Source organism: Numenius arquata, chromosome Z (genome assembly GCF_964106895.1).
Source record: "Numenius arquata chromosome Z, bNumArq3.hap1.1, whole genome shotgun sequence".
NCBI classification, from domain to species: domain Eukaryota; kingdom Metazoa; phylum Chordata; class Aves; order Charadriiformes; family Scolopacidae; genus Numenius; species Numenius arquata.
The window spans coordinates 16,299,623-16,325,069 of record NC_133616.1 but is presented as its reverse complement, the minus strand read 5'-3'; the positions used below and the strand labels follow the sequence as shown (position 1 = coordinate 16,325,069).

At 41.5% G+C, this 25,447-nt stretch overlaps 1 protein-coding gene across 1 annotated transcript in view; it reads right to left on the bottom strand.

The window, feature by feature from the left end:
• The window catches only part of GHR (growth hormone receptor), an 84,853-nt gene that overhangs the window by 48,030 nt on the left and 11,376 nt on the right, over positions 1-25,447 (bottom strand). The window contains exon 2 of the mRNA XM_074165865.1: positions 19,639-19,718. Within this exon, the coding sequence (XP_074021966.1) occupies positions 19,639-19,708 (70 nt within the window). The 5' untranslated portion in view covers positions 19,709-19,718. The remainder of the gene's footprint in view (positions 1-19,638; positions 19,719-25,447) is intronic.

Here is a 25,447-nt window from a genome sequence, read left to right as displayed (position 1 = left end):
GTAGAGAGCACACCTTCATGAATTCACCGTTGTTAAACAGCACGATCCTTACTGTATCACTTTTTTCTTTGCATATTTTGCTTATTTTCTTCAGGTTTTAGACAACCTTCATATTAGTCCATAAACACATCTCTCTGTTCCAGAAAAGCCAAAATTTCCTCATAAATTATATATGGTAAATAAGTGGAACTGTCAAGATGTTACTTGCCAGGAATTTTTGATCTCAACGGACAAAGAGCTAATAAAATCTGAAGAGTGACATAAGCACCACAAACACAATCTCTCTACTTCATGCTTTCAGTGAGGGTAATGGTATCTGAAGTTAAGTAAAACACAAAATAAAAACAAGCACAAAAGAGATTTTCTTCCACTCCTTCCCAAAACACTGGATTTGATTTGTGTACACAAGGATCTATTGATCTTCCCTTCTAGTAACTGAAAAGATTGTTTGCAGAATTACTGGATCATAATCTATAGTGCATACTTTAAAAGCATCACCTTTATTACTAACATAATAGCAAAATGCAAGCCGCAGTAAAATGAGAAACCTGTGCCTCTATGAGGATTTTAGTTTTGCTCTCTGCCAAGCCACCACATTCTCAACCATCGCATTCCCCTTAAGATTTCTGCAGAATTATTGCTTCTCTGTATCTCGGTTTCCCTCAGCAGTTAAATGAAAATAATACTTATTAAACATGTTGTGTTTCTATATTAAATCTCTATTAAGTATTTTGATATTCTCAAAGGCAAGGTCCTCTATAAGAAGCATACACCAGGGTCATTTTTAACTCTATATACATACGGTTTGACTACTAAGCCTGCACTGTATATGAAGACACCAAGAGCTTTCTAAAGATGATTTACCATAACACACTATACTACCACTACTACTAAACTACTTCACTTATTTTTGATCAAATTATAACACTAGTATAGGTAGGGATTTTTTGTTTTTAAATTACATTGCATCTTGCCTTGAATGGGTGACCAGGCCATAATCCTCCCACAGCTGTGGCTGGTGAGATTCCTTTAAATTAATGGGCACTGCTAACAATTACTTGAAAGCATCTCACCCTGTTAAAACAATGTGGTGATCCAAAGCCCACAATTTTACTTTATTTTTTTTCACCAAATGTGCTAAGGTGTTATTGATAAATATTTATCCAACATCATGGTTAGCTGTGCAATTTTGCCTTTAACACAAAGGAAGAAATTGGAAAATAAGCCAACTGCATTTATGAAAAAGTATATAACAAAAACTTCAATGACTGAGTTTTTTCCACATAATTCAAAAAAGCCAAGACAGAATTTGGATTTCACAGGGGACAGCAGGTTTGAGACAATTCATCATGTCCTGTATTATCTTTGTGGGTAAACTGTTCAGGTGCTTAGTTTTGAGAGGAAAGAGAAAAAAACCAACACAAAACCCCACCCTTAACCTCCAATTCTCTAATTACACAAAGTACACTAAAACCTAAAAACATTAGATAGCTATGCCTGAGGTCTTTTATGCCTGAAGTTTTTTCCCTTAGAACAGTTATTTTCAGTTCTCCAGCTACATCAGATGGCACCCACTCGCTGCCAAGAGCCTGTGTTCTTGGACGTGGCTGCAGTTCCTGAGGAGGGATAAAGCCTCCTCAGCTGGAAAAACCTGGCTGCAGAAGGAACTACCAGAAGAGACGTTGAGTGCTGCCCAACCTTGTTCTGAAATGTTCTGAAGTTTTTCTTCTGGTGTTTTTTCCCCTGGTCTTTTTTTTTTTTTTAATTTTTTAATTTTTTATTTTTTATTATTTTCTTTTTTTTACTCTAACTGGAATGGTACTCATTTCATACCAAAAGCAGAAAAGGAGCCAAGGACTCCCTCAAGCTGACTAGAGACTTGACTATTTCCAGTATTTTCTGTGGAAATAGCACAAATACCAGAATGCAGGAGGACATACCAACACAGCAGCTGCCCTAATTCTGCGCTATGTTTCTATTACTCCTCAAGAAACCTTGTATCAGATGCAATAATGAGTATAAAATAGAGTAGACCCAACCAGAATCACTTTCACTATTGTGCACACACTGGGTCACAATGTAAAATTAGCGATGCCAGCAGGCTTCCTCCCTCCAGGGCATGGCTTGATGCAACTGTTCACTGCCATCAGACCGTATCTGCACCCGAGGTCCCAGCTGCAGTCTGCCACAGTGGGCATGAGAGACACCTTTGCCGGTGAGGCTGCTGGGTCTTCATCTCAGGACATCGATTTTAGGGGCATCCGAGGAATAATAGCTTGGGGAAGGCCACACTGAGGAAGACCTCCCACAGACTCTGTTCCAGAGCTTTGCTCATCCTTGTTGGCCCTTCTCTGCATTCTTCCAGCTCTGCTGCACGTTTCTGGGGTGGGGATGAGCGGAGCTGGGACGAGCGAGGAGCTGACCCAAATCCCAGCTCTGAGTCATAATGTTTGGAGCTCATGAATTTATGTGCCACATTAGGGTTATATTCTGCTTACAAGCATCGTTCTGCATTTATCTACACTGAGTATCATTTGCTGCTTTATTACCCAGGCGCTTGCCTTGTAAGGACTTTCTGCAGCTCTTCAGCTTGGCCCTTCATGGCTTAGCAAAACTTCTTGTTTTGCAAACCTCAGCAGTCGCCTCCTTTGCAGAGTCGTTTATGAATATGTAGAAAAGAACAGGTCCTGGCACAAATGCCACCTCCCCCCACCGGCTGCTGCTCTCAGTTTCCTAGCCTGCTTGTCCATGCAAGTACTGCCTCCCTTATACCTCTAACAGATTAACTTTTCCTTTGGATGGATTCCCTCTTGCTTCTTAAATACCTACTGCTTTACGTCTGCACACTAATGACAATTCAAGATGAAAAAAAAAAAAAATAGTAAAATCTAATCCATCGCAATCAATCAACTAGATTTTATACTTTCTGAACTGTTGTACTCTCCCCCATGGCCTTGCTGGTTTGGCTCACTGTGCCTGCTGGTTTTAAGGAAGAGCTGTCAGCCTCTGTGCAGAGAGGCTGTATCCGGCCCAAGAAATGTAATTTTGGAGGCTTTATAAGTTTCTAAACACTTTTATTCACTGATTCTGCATGCAATGTGAAATTAAGCTGGAGTTCTTGGGAAACAACAGAAAGAGGTGAGAAACTAATTCAGCAGGAAGATTGAATCTGTTGTGTGGAATTGTTGTGATCTAACCCTGTTCTGGAAGCATAGATTTTAAACTTCCCATACGATTTCATTTTTGAGGATGAAAGAAGGATTTCAGTTTCCACAGCTTTCAACACACACCATTTCAAGTACACCAAAAATAATTTTAAATACAAACGAAAACACACAGATGGAAAAAACCCTAGCCCCTTCCAGTAAGAAACCTCCCACAACACCAAACTGAAATGCCCAATATATACTTGTCTCCTCTAGAGAGATTTCATTTGCTGTATTTTGCTGTTTTATGAACAACAAACTATTTTAAGCATCTAAATGGCCAACATGATTCACACTGATGATAAAAGCCAGCAGAACACATTTGAACTTTGCACACATCCATCTCCTCTTGTTTTTAATGGCTTAGAACTGCCCTAATGTATTTACACAGGTTAGGCAGCTTAAAAAGCTGGAACACAGGAAACCTTTGGGCTAAGCTTAACACGATTAAAGTTCACAGTAATGGATGAAAAAAAAAAATCAGAACAAGCTACAACAAAAAAAATTCAAACCAACTGCTTTGCAAACCCTTTAAATAGCGAAATTTTGTTGTTGAAAACATAACTAAGTGCAGTTATTTAAAAAACTTTGTTTTATTTCAAATTTTTCTTCATGTTTCAAAAGGTAAGTTGGGCAAAAGGATTAAATATGACATCTAGAATATGTTCTTATGTATTTTATTTCATGCTTTAAAGTAAACCATACTCCTAAGAATCCATCTTCTTCAGTAAGGTATTTTGCAAAGTGAAAGAAAAATGCAGTCCATTAGAAACTCCCATTGTGCCCACAGTTCTACAACTGCAACTATAATATGACAAATATCTGGGTACTTTTATGTAATTCCAAGGAACTGAAACCGGAGATTAATCTACTCAGAGATCTATAAAAACATTTTAAGTCACCTACGTACCACACACAAAATATTAAGGTAGACACCAAAATTAGAGATAACAGTTAGACAAGCCACCTTGAGGGTGCAAAATCAATTAAAATTATTCTTCTTTTCAATCTGCAATATTGGTATTTCACTGAGAAAGATACTTTGTAGGATCATTAAAATCTTTTGTAGCTTGAGGTGTCTCCTGCCTGCATTTAAGTAATTTGGTTTAACTAATTCTTAAAATTCTTTCCGACCATTTAAAAGTAGTAAAATTTTGTCTTTATATATATATAAACAAGTTTTATATTCATATGCTCTTAGCAATGTCTTTTATTCATTAGTAAATTACTCAGACTAGAAAGTGAGGTAATGTGCAACAGGCAGCTATATAAGGAGATGTTTAATTTGCTACTTTCACTTTCAATTATTAGCTGTTACTTTCTCAATGATAGGTAAAGGATTTTAGTTGGATGTGAGATCTCCTAGTTTAAATTAAAATTGTAATTTAAGGAAATAAGCGTAAAAACAGTATGACAATTAGATGTCTACCACTTCTCAAGTATTGTCATCTGTATTCACCTTCTCATCCTTGAAAATCCAAGTCTATATTAGTACGTCCATTGTAATGAAATTAGATTAATAATATGTACAATCTCTACCTTCTCAGAATAAACAAGCCCCCTCAAAACAAAAAAGGGAGGAGAGCAGCGGAACAACCTCAGTCATAGAACACCAGGTTGGAATGGAGCTCAAGGATCCTAGTAGAAGTTGCAAAATCACACACTGAAGGGATCAGTAAGGCCCATGCTGGTGTGACACCTGTGGCTCATCCTTTATGTAGGAAAGGACCTGCTGGTACTAAAGGTGCTCACGCACAACACAAAAGTGCCAGACAGGAACAAGTGTTTGCTTGTTGTCCTAAATGATGTTACAATTGACTTTTATATTAATCCAGTCAGTATTTGGGTACGTAGAAGGAATTGGCAGGTTAGACTGTTTTGAAGGCAGGGAGGAAGCCAAGCATTGTACTCTAGTGCTGATGTTTCTTTCGTCTCACTAAACGGTGCCAAATTCATGGTCCAAAGCAAATGTGCAGCTCAGCCAGTGACAATGCAGCCTTTTCCACAACATTTCATCAATATGTTTTAATGTGCTTCACACAGATCCTCTCTGAAAAGACAGTGGTGCAGCTGCACTTAGAGAAGTCCCAGCTCTGCTGACACACTAGGAGCGAAACAATTAACATTTCTTGACCCTAGTGATTTCCTAATGCAGTTTGCTAGCAAGCAGCTTGCCTTCAATGGCATATCTAAAAGCTTTCAGAAATTTAGAAGCTTAAAAGTAAGCAAATCTAACCTGTCAAAGAGCGTATCTAGAACTGATACAAACACCTGCTTGTACGGGTACCTTCTACAAGCACGGTTAGCACAAAGCAAGTTCTACAAGCATGGTTAGCAGAAACCATGGACCAGTGGCACCCCTTCTCCTGTCCCAGCAGAGACATCTTGGTCACTACCTGCCCCTGTGGGCACCTGAGTTACTTACAGCTTCTCCAAACGTCAGTTATCTGAGCTGAGATTTTCTATATCAGATATATGTCTCATGAGAGAAGTGATTTAGAAAACTTCACATAGGAAAACACAGCCTTTTCTGAGTACAAGAAAAGGGGGAAACAGGTTCATAAATCAAACCGAAATGCTTCCTTCTTCAAAAAGCTCCAGCATTTCCGTGCTTATCTTTGGATCATACTATTCTGTGGGGAGAAGGGCTGCAGGGTCACAGTGGGCAACAACTAAATACAGAAAAGTGAAAATTTCTTAGGACTGTCTGTGCCTTTCTATATGTTCAGAGCACATCAATGAATTGAGCAACACCAAGCGGTACTCTGGGCATCTCAGCTACTTGAGCAGCCTCACAGACACCGTGTTCCAGGTGCTGCTGGCACTACCAAAAATCTTTAACATTAAAAGCAACCTTTCATATCTCAACTTGTCCATGATACACCAGGGAAGAAACATATGTACACACTACGTGCATATGTTGACACATGGACTGAAGAGTACATCTGAACACAGGCTCCATTCAGACATGAAAGTGTGGGTGGCCATTTCAGAGTTTCCCATGGCAACAATTAGCTATGGGCCCACATTTGCACAAGTCCTTGCCTGTTGGAAGAAAAGCACAGTTTCTGCAAGTATGCAGATTTATGCAGAAAACAAATATGTGCTGGAGGAAACTTGAGTGTTTTCTCTGCTTGCTGGTGGTGACCCCTACCTCCTGACAAGCACCACAGCCACCTTCCCCTGCCTCGGTGGAGGAGGCAGCCCACCAGCTTTGTGAGCGCTGGAAGAAGAGATATATTTTTCTGTCGTTTTGCTCTGCACAATAAATGCAATGCTGTTGACAAGAGGATATTGCACAACCTCAGCAATTTCATCACCGTAATATCTGATATACTCAAACCGATTAAGGAGTTTATCCTTAAAGTGCCTTCTCACTTTACAGCTGGGGAGCTGGGACAAAGACATTAATCAATTTGCTAAGGACACAGAGGAATTTCTGTGGCACAGCCAGATGCTGAAAGCTTGTTTCAGACCAACGTCGTTATTACAGAACTATTACTCTTCCTGGAGTCACAGGGAATTTACCTACTTTAGGACAAGTAAGTGGCTTTGGAAACTCACCCATTCCTGTCAACAATGAGCATCAGGCTCATTTGAAAGGCTCGGGTTATTGCCACCCCTTTGCCTTTCTGCTGAGAACTGTGACAGGTACGACTGCTAGTGACAACTCGGCTAACGAGCACATTCTCTCCAGAAAACAACAGAAAAATGAAAATGGCAATTTCACACTAATTGTGTGGGAACAACCTACTAATAAAACCACCCCCAAAAGCAGGCTTTATCAGGAAAACAAATCTCACCCGCATCTTGGCACTGAAATAAGCACTTGGGACCTCAGGGCAGTCTAAGCGTTCTGCACAGCAGCTCTCCTAACACCTCCTACACATTGGGCTGCAAGGATTTGAGTATGCCAGCTCTGTTCCTCTGAGGGATGCGTCTGTCCCGTAGCCATCCCAAATATGGAACAATTTTTATTCCTTATCTATGACCTAAGCCTTGCCCTCATTTAAAGGAAGAAGACTTCTTCTTATGCATTTTTGTAAAAATCACGTGTCTTTCTAAAATGCTGCATTTAAAAGCTATGGTGTATTATGTTAACAACCAGGAAATGTTGTGGGACTTCCCTACTTATATAAGAAGTCAGGACATCTTACCTCTATTAGAGCAGAGATATGATGGATTCAGGGCTTGTCTAAAAGTAATTCGTTAAAAGACTGCAGCAGCTTTTCCTAAACTGTGATTGATGGGATTCCCACAAGCAATAGAACAACATACAGAGACCATTTCTCTTTAAATCCAGGAGTCCTATCAATGTAAGCCATATAACACTTTTATTGGTCCCCACTTCTGTTCTTAAAGAGGATTAAGAGCAACATACTAAGTCTAATATTCTATTTCCTTCAGGGAGAGCTATGACTTTGGGAAAAATAATGCTGTTTCTAGAAAGCCAGTGCATATCTACAGGTATCTTGGGATTACTGGAGATCTAAACTGTATTTCACACAACTTTGCAAGTTGCTGAGATGTAAAACCCATGAAGTGCAAAGCACTGTCACGGTCATAACTCATGTTTCTTAAGGGATTTCAAGGGGAATATAATGAAATTAAATAGCAAGACTTTAACTGTTGACACTTCTCTAAACAAGAAGAAAACAGAGCCTCACTCTCTTAAGAAAAATTGCACTTCTGACAACAAATTGGAAGAAAAAAACCGTTGAATTCCAGTGGTAACAAGATCTCCTAACTGAAAAACAGCACTTAATAATTTACAATCAAGTCTTCTGTTACAAAGTTGGACAACATAGACCAAAAGCTAACTCCCATAGATGTAATCCTTGCACAGTCTCTCCTGTAACTAGAACTGCTACTTAAGTCTACTAGCTAGATAAACTGGTGTCGCAGAATATCAAGCCCGCTGTACTGGGGGGATAAGATAACATGTCAGACTGGGACCTCGGCAAGGAGGACATATTTATTTTGAGATGGTCAGTACTTCTGGAAAGAGGCCCTCACCTCCTGCAGAACACCAACTGGAAGCTGTCACTCACTTATCTCAACAAAACACTCACAAGATTGCACCACATGCAAACGTGCCAGGTTCTGTAACGCATGTTTCTCCTGGTAAAAAACAAATGTTTCTTCACTTGGGGAGGAAAGAAAGGGCAGGACAGAGAAAAACCTACTTCAAACAATGAGCAGTACTGATGGCTTTGGAAAAATAAATAATAGCAGATGGACATTTTGGGCAACCACATTAAATTCTGCTCCTTTTGTCTTTGCTACTTCTCTTAACATGAAGTCTTGGTCAGGAGGGTTCTGCAATATTATTGCAAGTGTTTTTGTAGACAAGGATGTAACTCTACTTAACTGGCTTGGCCAGGAATGGGAGGTTAAACAGCCTCAGCTGTGACAGCTGGGTAACTTGAAGACCTCCCAGTGTATCCTCTCAAGAGCAAAGTCTTGCCTTCTGCCTCTGTAAAGCATGGCATAATCCAGCCAGGACTTTTAGTTCTGAACCGCCCTAGGAGTGTTGAAAGGCACGTGCCAAGAGTAACAGGAGATACCTTGGCTTTTTCTGATTAACCTCTACAGCTTCCTATTGTGCAAAAGCTATGGACTCAGAAAGGAAAGATAATAAGTTATTGATCTCACATCCCTTTCATTACTTGTGGAGCTGCCCTAGATGCAAGTGTTTTTCCTGTGAAGTGGCTTGGTAGATCTTCACAGCACGAAGAACTGAGGTCTGGAGCCAAGCGGAGGCATCCTTGGAGAACAGGACAATTTCTGACTGAAACAGACAAGGCAGTTACATTCAAAGCTAGCTAAACTAGTTAGCAAGACCAAACATTCCCTAAAAATCTACTGAAGAATACACTGGAGAATGAAACAGTTTACTAGAAAATGAATTATGTTGTTTATGTACAGACACCAGCATCTTTCCACACTGTCCACCAGTGTTTTATACCTCCTTTTTAGTAAGTCACTCATATTTCCTTTGCCCTATGAAATAAATGGACTAAATTAAGCGGTGGAGAATGATCAGACCAGTGACTTCCAAACACCTCACTGGGATGAACCCCAAATATCAACACATAGCTATGACAGAAAACACTGCTGTGATACACTCCACCCTCAATCATTTCTGGTGTAGAAGCCCTCTAAAATAGACACTAAGAACTTAAAAAGGCATTTCTTTTCCTTGCCAAACCATGAGCCACTAATAATTTCCATTCGTTTAATAATTACTTTTAACTTCCAGAAAAAAACACTGTGAGCAAAGATCAACCCGGGGTATATACAAATGGATTAAAACGGATGGTTTGGATTAAATCCTATACAACAGTAAGTATAGTTGACATCAGCATTTTCATTGAAGTAATTATATTGAGTATTAACTATTTGACCACTAACAGCAAATAATAAATCAACTGTTAACATTTATAGTTATTACCTACATTTGCTTCCCTAACACTTGCAATTTCCTGTTCAAAGTCAAATTATCACATTATTCTTTCTTTCGTGCTACAGTGATGAAGAGACAGAATGCAAATTCAAAGGGTATAATGACATTATTTTACTTTGTACGTGTTCTTGTTTAAGATTTAATATTTATTAAATGTTAACAGTTTTTCCTGTTTTACAGTAGGCATGGGAGGCAAATGCTAAGTGCCTTTTAAAAGAAACATGACGCACATGGTGTTTGCCAGCCAGGCATGTAATTGTTCTGGTTATTTTGTCTTTACAAAGTAAAAAACAGGGCGTTGTAGCAGATAGAGATTCAAGGGTAAACTCTTGATCCTAGTGAGTTTTCAAATTTGCTTCTAAAATTTCTGTGTCAGCCCTAAAGCCAAGTCTACACATCGCTAGGGGAATAATAAACAAACAAAATCCCAGACCAAATACAGAATAAACATATTTCCTTTCAGCATGTTTCTTAGGGACAGCCCACAAAAGACACACTTCTCAGTCTGGGCGGATCTTTCACGATTCCCAGACAGACCGCGCTCCATCACTCCAGCTGGGCAGTGCCCAGCGCTTGCACGCACGCGGGGGCTCCAGCAGCCCCCGGAGGGCTCCTGCCCGCTCACATCCTTCTCTTTCACTCCCTTGGCACCATGCAGGACTGCACTGGTTTCTGTCCTACCCCGTCCCACCATAGAGCTTTCCAAGCAGAAGAGATCTTACCGACTTAATTCCTGCTTGTATGGTCTGAAGAAGGAAAATATCCTTGGATGTTTCTGCTGTGAGAGATGTTTGTTCCTTTTGTTTGTCCCATTTTTTCCATTGTTTTCCCTTTTTATTAATTTTTAATCCATGAAAATCCTTCCTTTTTACCCCCTGGCATTTTTTTAAGGAACCTTTGCTACAGTGTTGTATCAAAAGCTCTCTGAAAACTCACACTGTAGGGATTGAACAACCATTTTCTGTGTGTGTGTTGAAATCTTGTTTTGAGTCAGTAGCTATGGGTGACAGACCATAGGTGTCTTTTGAAAGAAACATGACTTACACAAACCCCCAAATATTATCATATTTATCAATATATCACATTGTATATGCTTTTTTCATGTTTTTTTCCAACTTACCTTGCCTAGATGACAAACTTCCTGCAATTTCCTTGAATCTTTTTATAAAATTGGTGTCAGGTTTGCTACATCCCACTTTGTTGGTGCCAAAGCTGATACAAGGGATAAATTCCCAACTACAAATATTTAACCGTTTGCTGTTGCATTCTTTGAAACTCCCAGGAAAATCTCCTTGACCAACTTAATGAGAAGAAAGATGGGACTGAACTGACATTATGCATGGCTCTTTAGATAATATACCAACTCTATCAGCCTACCTTATAGCTATTCTACACCCCTCAGCATGGAATTATGTACTTTGTAAAAGATTTTTAATTATCTGTAAAAACAATAATCCTGTACTTCAAGAAAAAGAAAGTCCTCCCTGCATTATACAAGAAGAACACAAAATGCCTAGGAGGGTGACATTTTTCTAGAAGTTCTGCAGAAAAATAACCATTGCTGTTACTACTTAAATTTACAGCATGCTTCTACAGTGGGCTAGCAGAGAAAGCAAAGTAGAGAAATCTTTGTCGTGTTGTGTACCAGGATTTCTTCCAGATTCAGAAGCTAGAGAATCCTTACTGGTAGCGTGTTGCTCTGCCTCTCACCTACAGCATCATTCCTAGGCCATTCTTCTTCCATAGTTCATTCTTAGCACCTCTCCCATAGCAAAAAGGGGAAACAGCCCAGGTGAAGTATTTTTATTCCCCAAGGGAAATCTTGCCAGAGCTTTGCTCTGGAGAGACACACAAGGGCCAAGCTCCCCAGCACTATTGCATTCCCATTCCCCTTTCCATCATCCTCAGAAGCAGATGATCACCTGGGCACCAGTACTCTGCTGGAGTGTAACAGGGAAGACTTGGGGAGCAGCCAAGGTTGAAAGCAACCAACTAGGGGACTCTCTGGAACCCAACTGAGAATTCTGTAAGGCTGGACCCAGCCATCCTCCAAATGGTGGTTCCAGTTCCCAAACTACCCAACTGTGCCGGAAGTGTTGCTGCAGCCCTGAGAATCATCTGGCTTTGCTGAGGGTGGTGACCAGCACAAAGCTTTCAGAGCCACTCTGTGTGATTCAAAGATGGCATCTTGTCAGCTCCTACTCTGAAGTGTTTCTCTGTCACTTCTGATCCCTTGGAATAGCTGAAGAAAACATCCAGATGTGACAAAATATTGCTGAGGTGCACACAATGCTCCCTCCTTTATAATGGTAGGAACAAGGTCTGTTCAGTGATAGCTCTCCAACTCCCAGTCACACTTTTATTCTGTTTCCAGTCTGATCCTGACTGTCACTTTTGAAGACTGCAGCTTGGAAAGAAAAGGTGCAATATTGCAGGCAGCCTCTTGGTTCTAAAAAGCTCTTGCATTTTAAATCAGGCAGTGCAAGTCACTGCACAATAACTGCATCATTGTTTAAATTAACGAAGAATGTTACCCCTTCCCATGGTCATTTCATTGTATGCTATGAATATGCAGTAACAAGGGTTGCTTCTTTTTCCCATTACAGATGGATGTTACTGGAAGCAATTTGCTCTGTGTGTGCTCCACTGCATAGAATGATTCATTATAACTCATGCAATATGCTTTTATAATATGGACTAGTGTTTGTTTGCTTGAAATACTTTTCCTTCCCCTGATGCAGAGTCAGTTTATTAACTTGGTTCATTTGGCTAGTGCAGCACAAACTGTTTAAACAATTCACATGAAATATACAACTACGTTTAAAATAGCAAAACAGGAGGAGCAAAAACTGTAACTAGGAATCTTCTTGCTTTTTAGCTTCTTAGGTACTGGTAAAAAAACTGCTGTGCACATTTTTGTATCCTCTCCATCATCTGGTCTTCCTCTTTAAATGCATGTCCTTAACTGCATGTGTGGGAAAAAGTTCGTGTTTCAAACTGGCCTCACCACTTCTCCTGCAAAAGCAAGCCACAAGTGGCCACCATCAGCCAGCAGTTTTGGGTGCAGCTCAGCCCCGGTAATGGAGGAACAATTCTGGTTCACAGGAGGACCAGTGCGAGTGTCGGTGGCCTGGCTGCCGTCTATAGGTCTGCTTGAGAGAGCGAAGACGTGCGCTGGGATGACAAGCTTGGCAGCCGAGAGCCAGAAAGACTGACTCCTCCTTCTGACTACACCTGGCACTAACTACACAGGTGTGGCTGATTCTTGCAAATGACCTCAAAACCCAGCAATCAGAAGACAGAAAATTGGTGAGTTTGTGTTCAAAAGAGAAACAAATGCCAGAGCGACTGAAAAGCACTGAAGGGAAATACACATGACAGCAGGAATGTTAACGATAACATAGATAACTGGATGGGGTAACTACAGCACATACGTTATTTTGCAGGGTGTCTGACTGAAGCTGATTGTTCATGAATTGTTTTTGTCAGGCTTGCGGGTGAAGATAACCGAAGTCTTGAAAGTCTTCAGGAAATGCTGGACTCAGAGATGTGGTTTGGAGGAAAGGACAAAGGAGATAAGTCTCTAGCAAGCCAGGTTAGCATTTGAACCATTGTGTCTACTCAGTTACAAGCCTAAACACAGATTTTTAGGGCCATAAATTGAGGCTACTATACCTAAAATTTTAGCACTGTGCATTTATTTTCTCTGTTTTCTTACAAAACATAGGCTTGTCTACAATTCATTTCCAGCATGTGGAAATGAAGTGGAAGACCACTCTTAGGAATCCCAAATTCCTTCTTGTTAAAATACCATGGATGCTTCCGACACAGAAGAAAGATGAGGTGAAGCTTTTCTCCTCCATGTGAGAGCATAGATACTGTCACATTGGCCCAGATAAATGGCTTATATGAACTATATACTACTGGCTACGAAGCAAGAGCTCTAAAAGTAACTCAGAAGTGCACAGACTCAAGGCCTTCCCTTGGATTTCTCTGCTAGCTATCAAAGCCACGCCTAATCGCAATGGAAAACGACAATGGAAATATTACTTTGCTCTCTGCCAAAATGAATCTTCCCTCCAGCCAAAATGGCTTAGCCAGATCAGAGGGGTACGACTTACGCTTCCCTGTGCCAAGCTTTCTGATCCTGGCTGCTGGAACAGCTCTATAGCAATTTCTTCTACATAACAGAACACATTTCTTGCTCAGAAACACGTCAACTTCTGGAAATGAGGCAACTATTCTAAAGGCATTTTCTGCAGGTAAAAGTTTTAAATCCACATTCTCGACAGTTCTGACCTGGTCCACATAAACCAGGATGCACTAAGCTGATCATACCGCCAGCTCTGCTTTGGCTTGTGTTCCACACTTAGATAGCTGCATATAGTTGAGAATGTAAGTAACACAGAAAGGCTGTAGCAAAGTCACACCAATTAGAAGAATTAAGAAGAGAAAATTACCACAATGAACAAATGACTACCAATTATATTATGGCATTACTATTTACACAGAGGAGGCAAGAGTGTTTGCAGCTTAAGATAAGGAAGATTCTTCTGCCCTTTCTCACTATCTTTTGTCACTTCCTAACAAGATTAGGAGTGTTATATACACAAATATGTCCTTTGTTCCTGATTATCAAAAAGAGTCATTAAAAATAAAAGAACACCCTTCACGTGCTTCACTACACTGACTGCAATCTATAAAATTTGAGTTCGCCAAAACAAAGCATGTTTTCAGCCAAGACCCCACTCAGCTATTGATCTTTTTTCTGAATATTTCAAGCCAAGCAATGAAGTCCCTGGTACCTCCTGACTCCACAAACAGATGGACAAATTTCCCTTTCTCAGCAGAGAATATGCTGCAATTCAAAGGCACCTTTCTGCTTAGACTAAGAACTCCTCTGTGTGTAATAAAAGTCAAATCCATGCCTTTAGACAACATCTGTCTGCTATGTAACTTCATGGTGACAGCAAGAACCCAACTGCTATCCTGTCAACCCAGTGAGAAGACCCTTCACCTTGGTTGTAGCAGAAGATCTACAGCGAGTGGCTGAGCAGCTATGACACTACCCAGAAGAAAGCACACAGAATTATGCATATCCAAACAAGGCAGCTATAAGGGTGAGGCTCAGTTCAAAATGAAGACACCTATATTTAGCTCTCTTTATGCAAGGCAGGACAAAATCCTGTTGCCCAAACATCTGTAGCCATCTCAGCCTAGGATGTTCTGCCTACCTTCCAGCCTCTGCTTCAAAAGGCACAGATGTCCTATCTACAAGTTTTGTGCAGATTTTTTGGGTACCTAGCAGTTATCCATATGATTCATACATGGATGAATCTCACCCTTAGGTGTCCAAGCTCCCAAAAGTCAATGGAGAGCTAGTCAATACAGTCCCTGGAACAAAGAATAACTGATGGAGTTGATTTAATTGCCTGAAAACAGATGTTCAGGTACACAGGAGATGCCTGGCCTTAAGACTTTTATAGACCTCTTTAAGCTTCTGGCCATTCCAGAATGTCTTGCAAATGTCTTGCAGGTCCTGTGTCATGGCTGTGAGTCCCATGCAGATTGTCTCGGGTGCCCAGGGATGCCTTTAATGACACTAAAACCCTATGCATGGGTTATGGACTCAATCTCCAGCTCTATAACTGGGAGCTCTGATATCCAGTGCACACTTAAACTTAGATGGTTTAATTTGGATATGTAATGCATGCAAAGCATTCAAGTACAGTAAGTGGGCAGACACCAGCATAAAAAAAGGACATTTTGACGGAAGTAAAAATTAGATTTGATATGTCTCAGAACGGAAAAGAATTAATCCTACTTCTTATATAAAAGTGAGGAAAATAGAGCACTTAAGCATAACCGCTTCATACAATAATTTTAAAAAGTTGTGATGGAAAAAAAGAAATAAATTTCTAAAATCAGATTAGATAAAATGAACAATAAATTCAAGCTTGTAGCTCTTAAAATTATCATTGTACAAAACCAGTTCACTCAAAAATATTTTTATTGTGCTATCATTAAGTACGAATGCTTCTAAACTTGCTTCAGAGAATGAATTAGCATAGTTGTAATAGTCTAGAACGAACTTTGATCTAGTATAGAAAATTATAAAAGACATTTCCCACTTCTTTTCACTGGGAAGAAATTAGTTTTGGAACTGCTTGAGCTTATGTATTGTTTTATTAACTGGGACTAATTCCCAGTTTATTCCTCTATGTCCTTATGTGACCTACACTCATCAGCTGTAGAGAAGGAATGAGCAGACAAAACTTATTTTGCTTCCTAAATATTTTGCAATCTGTGTCTGGAGCAATTCCCCTCAACCACTTCTGGTGTCAGCAGGTAATAGTAAACCAAAATACCTAGGTGTATGCTGGGTATGTATTTGAATCACCTCAGTGACATTAATCTAAATATCTAAACACAAATTGTGTATGTGTACATGAATATAAGCTCTTTTTTTTTTCTTGAATGACAATTAATATTGCACAGATGTAGACGATCTACTCAGGAAGCAGTACTCTTTCCTGTTCATGTACCTAATTAACTAAATTAAATTAAACTTCCAAAATCATACAATTCCCCATCTTTAAAGCAACCTAAACTCTTATAAGCGTAAGTTCTGTTGACTTAGGAAAAATGTCATTAGCTATGAAAACGGGCCTTATGTTTTCCAATCCCTAGCGCACAAAACCCATTTACCTATTGTAATTACACACCTATTAGAAATTACCCTTCTATTATTGTGGCCTTTACACTTTCTTTCTATCCCTGCCTCTGTTCTACCCTTACCATCATATATCAGGCACCTTGAGGACATGGACGGCGTGTGGGTGAGTGTCCCCTGGTGGAAAGCTGCAAGGCCCAGACCTGCTCTCTTCTGAATTACAGCTGAAGACCTGGTGCAGTAGACATGCTTGGCCACATTTAGCATCACTACCTCGGAGGTGGTGGGCACCCCTGTCACTCCACGCTATCCTCAGTTTAAGGAGCCAGCAAGCCAAGCTCTTTGCAAAATGAGCACATGAAAACGAGCTAAATCAGTGGAAAGCCTCCAGCAGAACTTGGCACCAGCCTGGAGACAGCAAATAGGTGACTAAATGTCCAATATCTGGTCCCAAATGCTGTGCAGTTGCCTGGCCAACTGCTGGCCTCACACCCTCTCCCCTTCCAGAAGGAAACACGTATGGGATTTCACCGTGTGCCAAGAGTGGATCCGGCCCCACGGCATGGAGCCAACTTGAAGCTCAGGCTCTTGCAAGGCTGAATGTAAGCTTTACTTACTTTCAAGACATAAAAGCCTTCCATGTATAAGTCAGTATTACAGTGTCTCAGTAACACGCTTTTGTGGAAGATTAGCAAGTATGTGCGACTTTCTAACGTGCTCCCAGAAGAAATACAATTACTGAAGTGGATCTTTTAGGGAACCATGTAAATCCAGTCCCCTGGGCAATGTATCAGATATGGTACAGGCATGGAGCACACCTAATCAACTTTACAGGAAGGCCTTCGCAAGACTGTGTGGGCAGAACTCTGTAAGGTTGTCAGGATTCATTACCTGAGTGGGGATGGATGCTCATGGGAGCTTCAGCAGGTACAAGCACATTCACATGGGGAAAAAAAGAACAAACCAGCTAATAAACAGATCTCATCTAATACTCTGTCCTAAATCATGCAAGAATGGCAAATGGATGTTCTCTCGTGCTGTTATTTCAAATATTCCTGTTTGACTTACACTTTCTTGTCTGACTTTCTCAGCTGAGCATTTCCTTTACTCACAATAAATGTGTTACAGCATTACAAGCAGTTTAGTGGTTAGAAATTTATTCTTGGGACAACAAAGCTCTGCTCCCTTCAAACACACAATTCTTCAATAGTGCAGCAAATCAGGACAATATTTAGTACTGTGTCTTGGCTTTAAGCACAGGAACACAACTAAAATGTTCTTCATTTCTGATTCTGAAGATAGATAAGCTCAGGGAAATTACTATTTCAGCAGTATAGACAAAGTCATACAAAGATGATGTTGTGCTTAAGTTTTATTTATAACACAGATTTTTACTGAACTTAGGACATCTGGACCACACCTCATCTGCCAAGGATCAAAAAATCCTCATTTGCTCTTAAATCTTGAGAGAGAAATCAATTGGTCCAGTAGACGGTATCTGAGCAGAGATTATTTTTGTTGAATAAGTGTACTGTAAAATGCAGACACTGGGGGGGAAGGATCAAGTCAGGACACATCCATTTTTGTTCTACTGACCATTCTGTACGAGGCAATGAATAGAAGCTGGTACATGTATCATATTTCACTGTGAAATACTGACTTTCCACATTTCAGCAGAACCAAGGAAGAATTTGCAAGTTTTATTTCAGTTTATAGGTCTAACTAAAGAGATTGGTACACAAAAATGGGAAAATGAGTATATAGCTTTATTCTGCAAATTCCTGTCAGAACTAAATCAGAAGACAGAAAAGCATTCAAAACACGTTAAATAAATGCCCCATGTTGTTTCAGCTGAATTCTAATATGAAAATAAACACTTCACTGCACCACACTTCCTTATGGAGTTTAGTTCTAAAATTAAAACTAGAAAGGCTAATGAAACATGGCTTGCAACTCTATAGGTATTTAATTTGCATTCAGTAACACCTAAGTATGGAGCTAAAGGGAAAAAAAAAAAAGAAATTGAGAGATGTCAGAAATTTTCATTGAAAATTTTATCAGTTTATATACAGTTTGTCGTGGAAGCTGTTTCCACCCTACTTTTACCAAAATTACTCATCAAACTGCCCTCTCTGACTTTCTCTGCAAACACTGATTTTGGCTAGGAGGTCAGGAGGGACACCTTAAGGAACCACCCTTCTGCAGCTGCTCCATAGCTCTGAGAGAAGCAGTGACACATTTGCATAAAATTAATAATTATGGAAAATTGCTACTGCTGTCTCCGAAGGCCAAAACCAGATAGAGCAGACCAAGTTAAGCTGCATTTGTTTAGAGGAGCAGATAATAACCAGCATAAGCAGAGCAGTCTGACACAGTGTTAAACTTCCACTGGAGTTAACAGGAATTTTTTGTTCTCAATGAGTAAAAGACCAGTCCAGGGGACCCACCAGAGTCAGAACAGGCCTCCGGGTGATACAGAAATAGTTCTAAATCATTGCTGGTTGCAACAAGAAAAAACATCAGAGAAAGCTCAGCTGGACCAAGTACTTTCCAGCCTGGCATTTAATTCAGAAGATGGAAGAATTGTGGTGAATAAGGATGGGAAGGAGGAGAACTGTGGAAAGCCAGAGGTACATTCAGTGGATGTGAACCCTGGGCAGATCTGTTGAATCATGAACACCACAGGATGTGCATTCACAACTTCTCCTCGCTAAAAAGGCTTCTGCTGGCAACCCAAAGCCAGCTGGCTGGTTGAGGGTACATGTTCTTTTCAAATTCTTTTTATAAGCTCTACTCAAGAATGTCTAAGTGTATGTCTTATGAAACTTGTTCATATTGGCCTCAGACCCAAAGTGCACAGTCTTAAAATGCTTCCTCTGTACTTCCAAATAGTTCTACACTTAACATATGAATATACTAAAAAAGACTTGTTAAGGAGAAAACCCACCAGTTTCTATAAAAAAAACTTAACCTCATACAATTATTTTGTAACTTTAGTACCCGAGCAAAGAAAATCCAGATATCTAATACCAACACTGATCCAGCCTGTTTACACAGTGCACATCTAACACTGCCTATGAAACTCACCTTCATTCTGCAACACATCTCAATCTCATCCACTATGTTTACAAGGTTAACTGATGTATTTTTCACATTTCACATTATGTACCTAGGGTACTGCAATCAAGGAACTTGCATAGTCCTGACACACATAATATTAAAATACTCTTTATAAAAAGCTAAATATACATATGTACACACACAAAGGCACAGAAAGGTATCATAAAACTTACCATCACTTGCAGAAAGTGAGTCATTTGCACAGACCAGTGCCAAAGTAAACAGCAGATGCCGAAGATCCATACCTCTAATTCTGTAATAACAAAACACAATAAGAGAGTTTCTTTATAAACTAATATTACTACCTAATATGACATGACATTTAAACTATTATCTAGTTTTATTGAATTTCTGATTGGATTTAAACCAGAAGTGTATTTAGTTTACAGTTTATTGCCTCGTACAGTCATACATCATCTTGCAGTCTGGGACAGAAAGTAAATACTATTTTTACAAGAGAAGTAGCTTACGGGTTTCTAGTTCGTTTAATATAGAGGGGGAAGAAATCAAGTACTGTCAATCTTTAGCCTGGTTCCAGGGAGTAGCCACATTTCCCACCCCCCCCAACAGCCTTTCGGGGATAGATGCCAAAGAGTGGCCTATGTTAAATGTGGAAGTAGGAAAAGAGAAGTATCTCTTTCATGCATCTTCACATGCCATATATAACCCTTCCCAGGTCTGGGACTACATGTAGTAAAGCTGAGAGGAGTGATGCAGTTTAACAAGCCAGCTCCCGCACCAGAAAGCCAAATGGCTGTTGGCAGAGAAACACCAGCCTAGTATCCACGGCCACTGCCGGCGGAGAGGGCAGCAGTAGCCACGGGGCTGCAAGAATGAGAGTAACGTGGGCTACCCTGCACAACCCTGAGCACCAGCCTCGCTGAGCTCTGCCGTGCTGCTCTTCAGGGGCGACCATCGAGGCTGCCTCACGCTGGAAACTTCTAACTGCATCGTTTCTGAGAAGGCACCTTCCGACGGACCCGAGCCCATCCACACAAGCCTTTCCAACCTCCAAGAATACAAACCTTTACAACCCAAGCATAACCCAGGAAGCCTTTACGACCTCCTGAAACAGCACACTCCTCCCTCCTCCCACATACATAGCCCACAACCCCGTCACGCGACCCTGCTTGAGGGACGCTACTTTGCTCCTGACATTATCACCAGCATCTGACAACAATATGGAAGGGCAGAAGCTGGGTTACACTGGAGTTGTGGCAGCGCAGCCTTCTGCACAAAACTGCACCATGCCCCAAAGTGCTCATGGGGTCTCCATACGTAGTAGCGGGGAAACATACATACCATAGGTTAGGACCCAACCATTTACAACTGTGCCAGTGGAGCACAGAGGTTACTGGAGGCCTTCAAAACCAAAGGTGCAACACCAAAATGAACACAAATGCTGAAACAACAGTCTGGCAGCAGTTTTTTGTTCTGTGGCACAAAGCTGCCAAGACACACTGAGGCCCCAGCTCAGTGAGGCAGCGGGAAAGGGGAGAGTAATAGCTCCACTTTCAAATTTGACCGTAAATCGGTATGACAAATCTTGACTCTACACTGTAGTGTTTTCAGTTAGACATTTCCTTTCTTCATCTAACAGGAGATTAAATCACAAGTGTCCAAACAACCAAGCCCACTAATGAGTAACAACCTCTAAGTGGGTGTTACCAATTAACAACCAATGCTGTCAAACCTCGGTATCAAAAACTAGTCAGTCTCCCAGTGGAGTTAGCAAAGTTTGAATTTAGTCAGAAACTGTAAAAGACAAACACGCTGAGTATGCAGAACTATGGCAACAAAAGATAATTCTCTCCTTAATTTTCTTACACCAAGAGAACAGACTGAATCACACTACAGAAAAAACCAAAAACTATTACCAATTCCAGATTTCTCTGTTCATGCTGTTTAGTACAAAACTTGAAAATCAGAAGGTATTTCTCACAGCCTCATTAGCACAACTGCTCAATAACTCTTGAGTTTCAGGCTCAGTATGGGAGGCATTGATTCCAACAGCTCTAGGCTAGCAGAGTCTAACCCAGACCTGCAAAGGCAAGCCAGGAGATGCTCCCCACCGCACCCGTGCCACGGTGGGGATGCCCAGCTGTACCACACGGGCATCCTATGGCCACTCAAAACGGGTACCCTGTGGTCAGTCAAAGTGGGCAAGGGGCAGCCACACATAGAGGAGAGCTGGGGGAGCTCTGGGGACCTGCCCAGCGCCAGGCAGGGCTTTCTCCTGGCCAAGCAGACCCAAGTGGGTCTCTCCAAAGGTAGGCTGAGGCCGGAGGTGTGTTGGTGAGGACTAGTGGCAGTGTGGGAGCGAGGTAGCCTGGGGAGCAGGACCAGGAGCAGTGAAAGCTGCAGCTGCTGGAGTGCACAGGGCTGGGAAAAAGTTCATAAAGCAAATCATAAGCCAACAATCCTCCTACTCTTGGAGGAGCTACACCGGTACAGCACGAGGTTCATCCGAGATCAGCTAGGTTTTCAGCTAGCTCAATTGTTCCCCTGCTCCATCTGTACTCTTGTTTAAAGGAATCTTATTGTCTCTCATTAATAAATCCTCTACAGAAATGCTTCTCTGTATTTGCCAATTCCTCTCTTCTTACATGACTTCTGCCCTGTCAAACAGCCTCTCCTTCCCTTCAGCCCTTCCACTTTCTCCCTAAAGGTTTGTTTTCCCTTTCACAGGCCTGAGCACAATGTCACTTTATTTGCAACCCTCCTCCTCTCTCCCTGTCACCATACCCAGGCATCCCGTGCTGCCTCCATATTCAACACATCCCTGTTCTCCTGTGTTCACCAGCCTCTGCTGATCTTCCTACCGCTCTTCTCCAAGCTTTCCTACTTCTTCGTGCCTAACAACAGCCACAAGAAAAGCCCAAACCCTCACGGAAGTTCTCCTGTGAGAACAAATGTCATCAACAGAGTCCGTCATTCAGAGCACATCTGTGAACACTGTTTTGCATGAAACGACTCTGTGGCGGGACTAGGATCAGTCCCCATGTGTAGCCATCACAACACGGCTGTCCCCTCCCCTCCTGAACTGTGACTGGCAGCCATCCCAGCTATGTCCAAGGTTTGACAACCGGAGCGCCAACCCAAGAGCCTGGAAATACATCCCAGAGGTCAACAATCACGATGAACTTCAGTAACATCTTACTGCTGCAGAAGAAAACAATCCCATTCCAGCACTGCCCTTCCTCTTGAGCTGGCAGACTTGTTTATATACCTGCACACAGTAAACTGCGTCAGGAAATTGTTCTAGTTAAAATCAATCCATAAGCATTAATTGTAACAAATCTGTTTGCTGACTAGATTTATCAGGACTCCACAAAGATTCAACCCGGGAACAGAGCCCGGGCAGCACAGGCATGGGAGTGAGCCGCCAGGGTGGAGGGGAGGACACAACCACCCCCCCAGCAGCGGCTACTACTTAAGAGCAATTCTATGATTATTGGGAAAGTCCCAGCTGAGTTATAGACCTTGACTAAAACATCTAGCTCTCTGAAACAGGGCACGGGATTAATTTGTGTTCCTAAACCTCAAAGGTGATCAAAATTGTGGATTAATCCTTGTCTTTTTGCTAGTGAAATGTGGTATAGAAGCAAATGATGCTTCTGTGGACTCCCACAAATGCCACCACCTTAGCAAGGGAAAGCAATAGTGTCTCTACTCTGCCTAAATCCACTTGGGATCCTCCACTGAGTTATCCATCCAGACAAGTTGCACGTGGGAGAAAAATCCAACTGGTGTACTCTGAACATGCCCACTATGGACAGGACTTGAACACAAAAATGGTAACTGCTCTCATCTGAAAATACGGATGGGCCATGGGCCATGCTCCACCCTTTGTACAGCAGCCTCTGGGAAAGGGCAAGTTGTGTTAGTCTCCTTGGAGCTCAAACCCAGAGCCCTTAGGGCAGGGCTCATACTCAAGATCTCTCCCGGGCAAAAGGATCTCTGCAAGGGGTGTGAAGCCCCAGGGACTATGTGACCTCTCTGTGTCCAGCACATATATCAAAAGCTCTACTGAGCTGCAGGTACCATTACCACACTAGAGGTGGAAGGGCCACACCACCACAGCTCCAGTCTCGCGGGAGACAATCTGGTGCAAAGTAGGAGCTGCCCCATCATGACACTGCTTTTGGTGATACAGAATAAAATTTCTGAGAGAAGAGCCCTCTGAAGCGCCACCTGCCCCGCTATCAGACGATGACCACCTTGCAGCAAGTTCTCACAATCTGTCTTGTAACCGCCAGCTGCTGCTCCTCTAAGACACTCTTGCAAGCTCACTGCCAACAAGAACAGTGCTGTTCAGAGGGTGCAGCGTTAATCTAGCAAGGGACAGCTTCTCTGTCGGCTTTCGGACAAAACTGACCTTTTACAATCTAGTAATATTTACCTCCCAGCACCTACCTCTGTATACACACGAAAGACAAATGCCACTAATAAAGTCCCTGCTCCTTAACAGAAAATAAATTTCAGTGTCTGTAATATATACTATTGTATGGAATGAATAATAGTCTATATCTTACCCAACTCCAGCAGTTTGTAAGAATGAACAGAGCTAAAACCAGAAAAAAATTACAGCAGCTGACTGTCCTCAAGCCAGCTGAAACTTGACCACAGGAACATTTGGCTAGAGGTCAGGTCAGGCTAATTGCTTCAGTACAGAAAGGGAGCCAGGAGTTATAAAAAGGATGAAAAAAATTCTTGGCCCTTTTCTATACTGATGTTGGAGTAAGGTCAATCACAAGTTAATTTAAACACGACATCTCTCCAGTGGGACGCAAACATAGTCAGCATAAACAGGCAAAACAGGGCTAAGAAAATCCCTGAGAAAAGAAATAGTTTAGTCATAGCGTACTGAGTGGTTTGCATCTGCTCTGGTCAGGTAGCGATGTTAACACTCAGAGTAAACCATAAGGAGTTTTGCTTATAAACAGAACTGTTGCTTGAAGTGAGATCTTTACGTTTAGATAGCCAAAGGACCTGAAGGAAGGAGAAGGACGTTACACTTCATTAAACTGCCCCTATGAAGGGTCTTCCGCTTTTGCCATCTCCATTAATTCACTGTACTCCAAATATGAGAGAGTTTTTTCCCCTGTAACCTCCTCCAGTTTAGCATTGTTTGCCAAAGCAGCACACGTGCAGCTAATCCAGAACCAAAGGTGGCCTCTGTGATGCAAACTGAACCACAAAATCACTGAGGCAGCTCATCTGAGGAGCTTTTCTGTGCACTGTTGCATTTCACCATTCCATCAGATCACAAACAGCCAAGGACACAAGAGCGTGCAACACAGATGAATACACAACAACACATCCTCCGCCGAGCAAGAACAAGTTCTGAGAAGGGAATGTCACTCCAGGCTCTCCAAATCTGTCCCGAACCTTGTGTATGCAACTACCGAATACACAGGCACACGGCCTTGCACAGTTTTTCTGGGTGAAAGACCTTTATTTTCCACAGAGCGGCTATTCCTTACAAGCTATCTCACGGCAAGATTAGTGACAACAAGAGGAAATCTTCTTTCTGTGCTTGCGTAATTTAAACATTCATACTGGTTTGGCTGATCATGCATAGCTGAAATCACTTTGCCCGCGTACCCTCATTCCCCTGAATGCCAACAGGACAGCGTCATTCTGCAGATGAAATGAGTTACAGCCCTTCCAATCAACACAGTCTAAAACTGCCAGGGACCTAAAGACTTCTTCCCTTGCTTGCTGATATTACAGCTTGATTGAGTCATCAGCAGCACTTGGATGAACGCCTGCTTTTATAGAACCCTTGTCAGGGCTATATACTCAGCCCTGTTAAGAAACAGAAATAACAAATTGTCACAGTTGATATGAATAACACACCATCCACCTTGTGTGTGCAGTCATCTGAGACAGGAAAAGCACAAGGAATAATACCTTGGAAGCAGAAATTATGTACTGCAAATTAAAAGAAGAAAAAATCTCATAAAGGGCACATTTCAG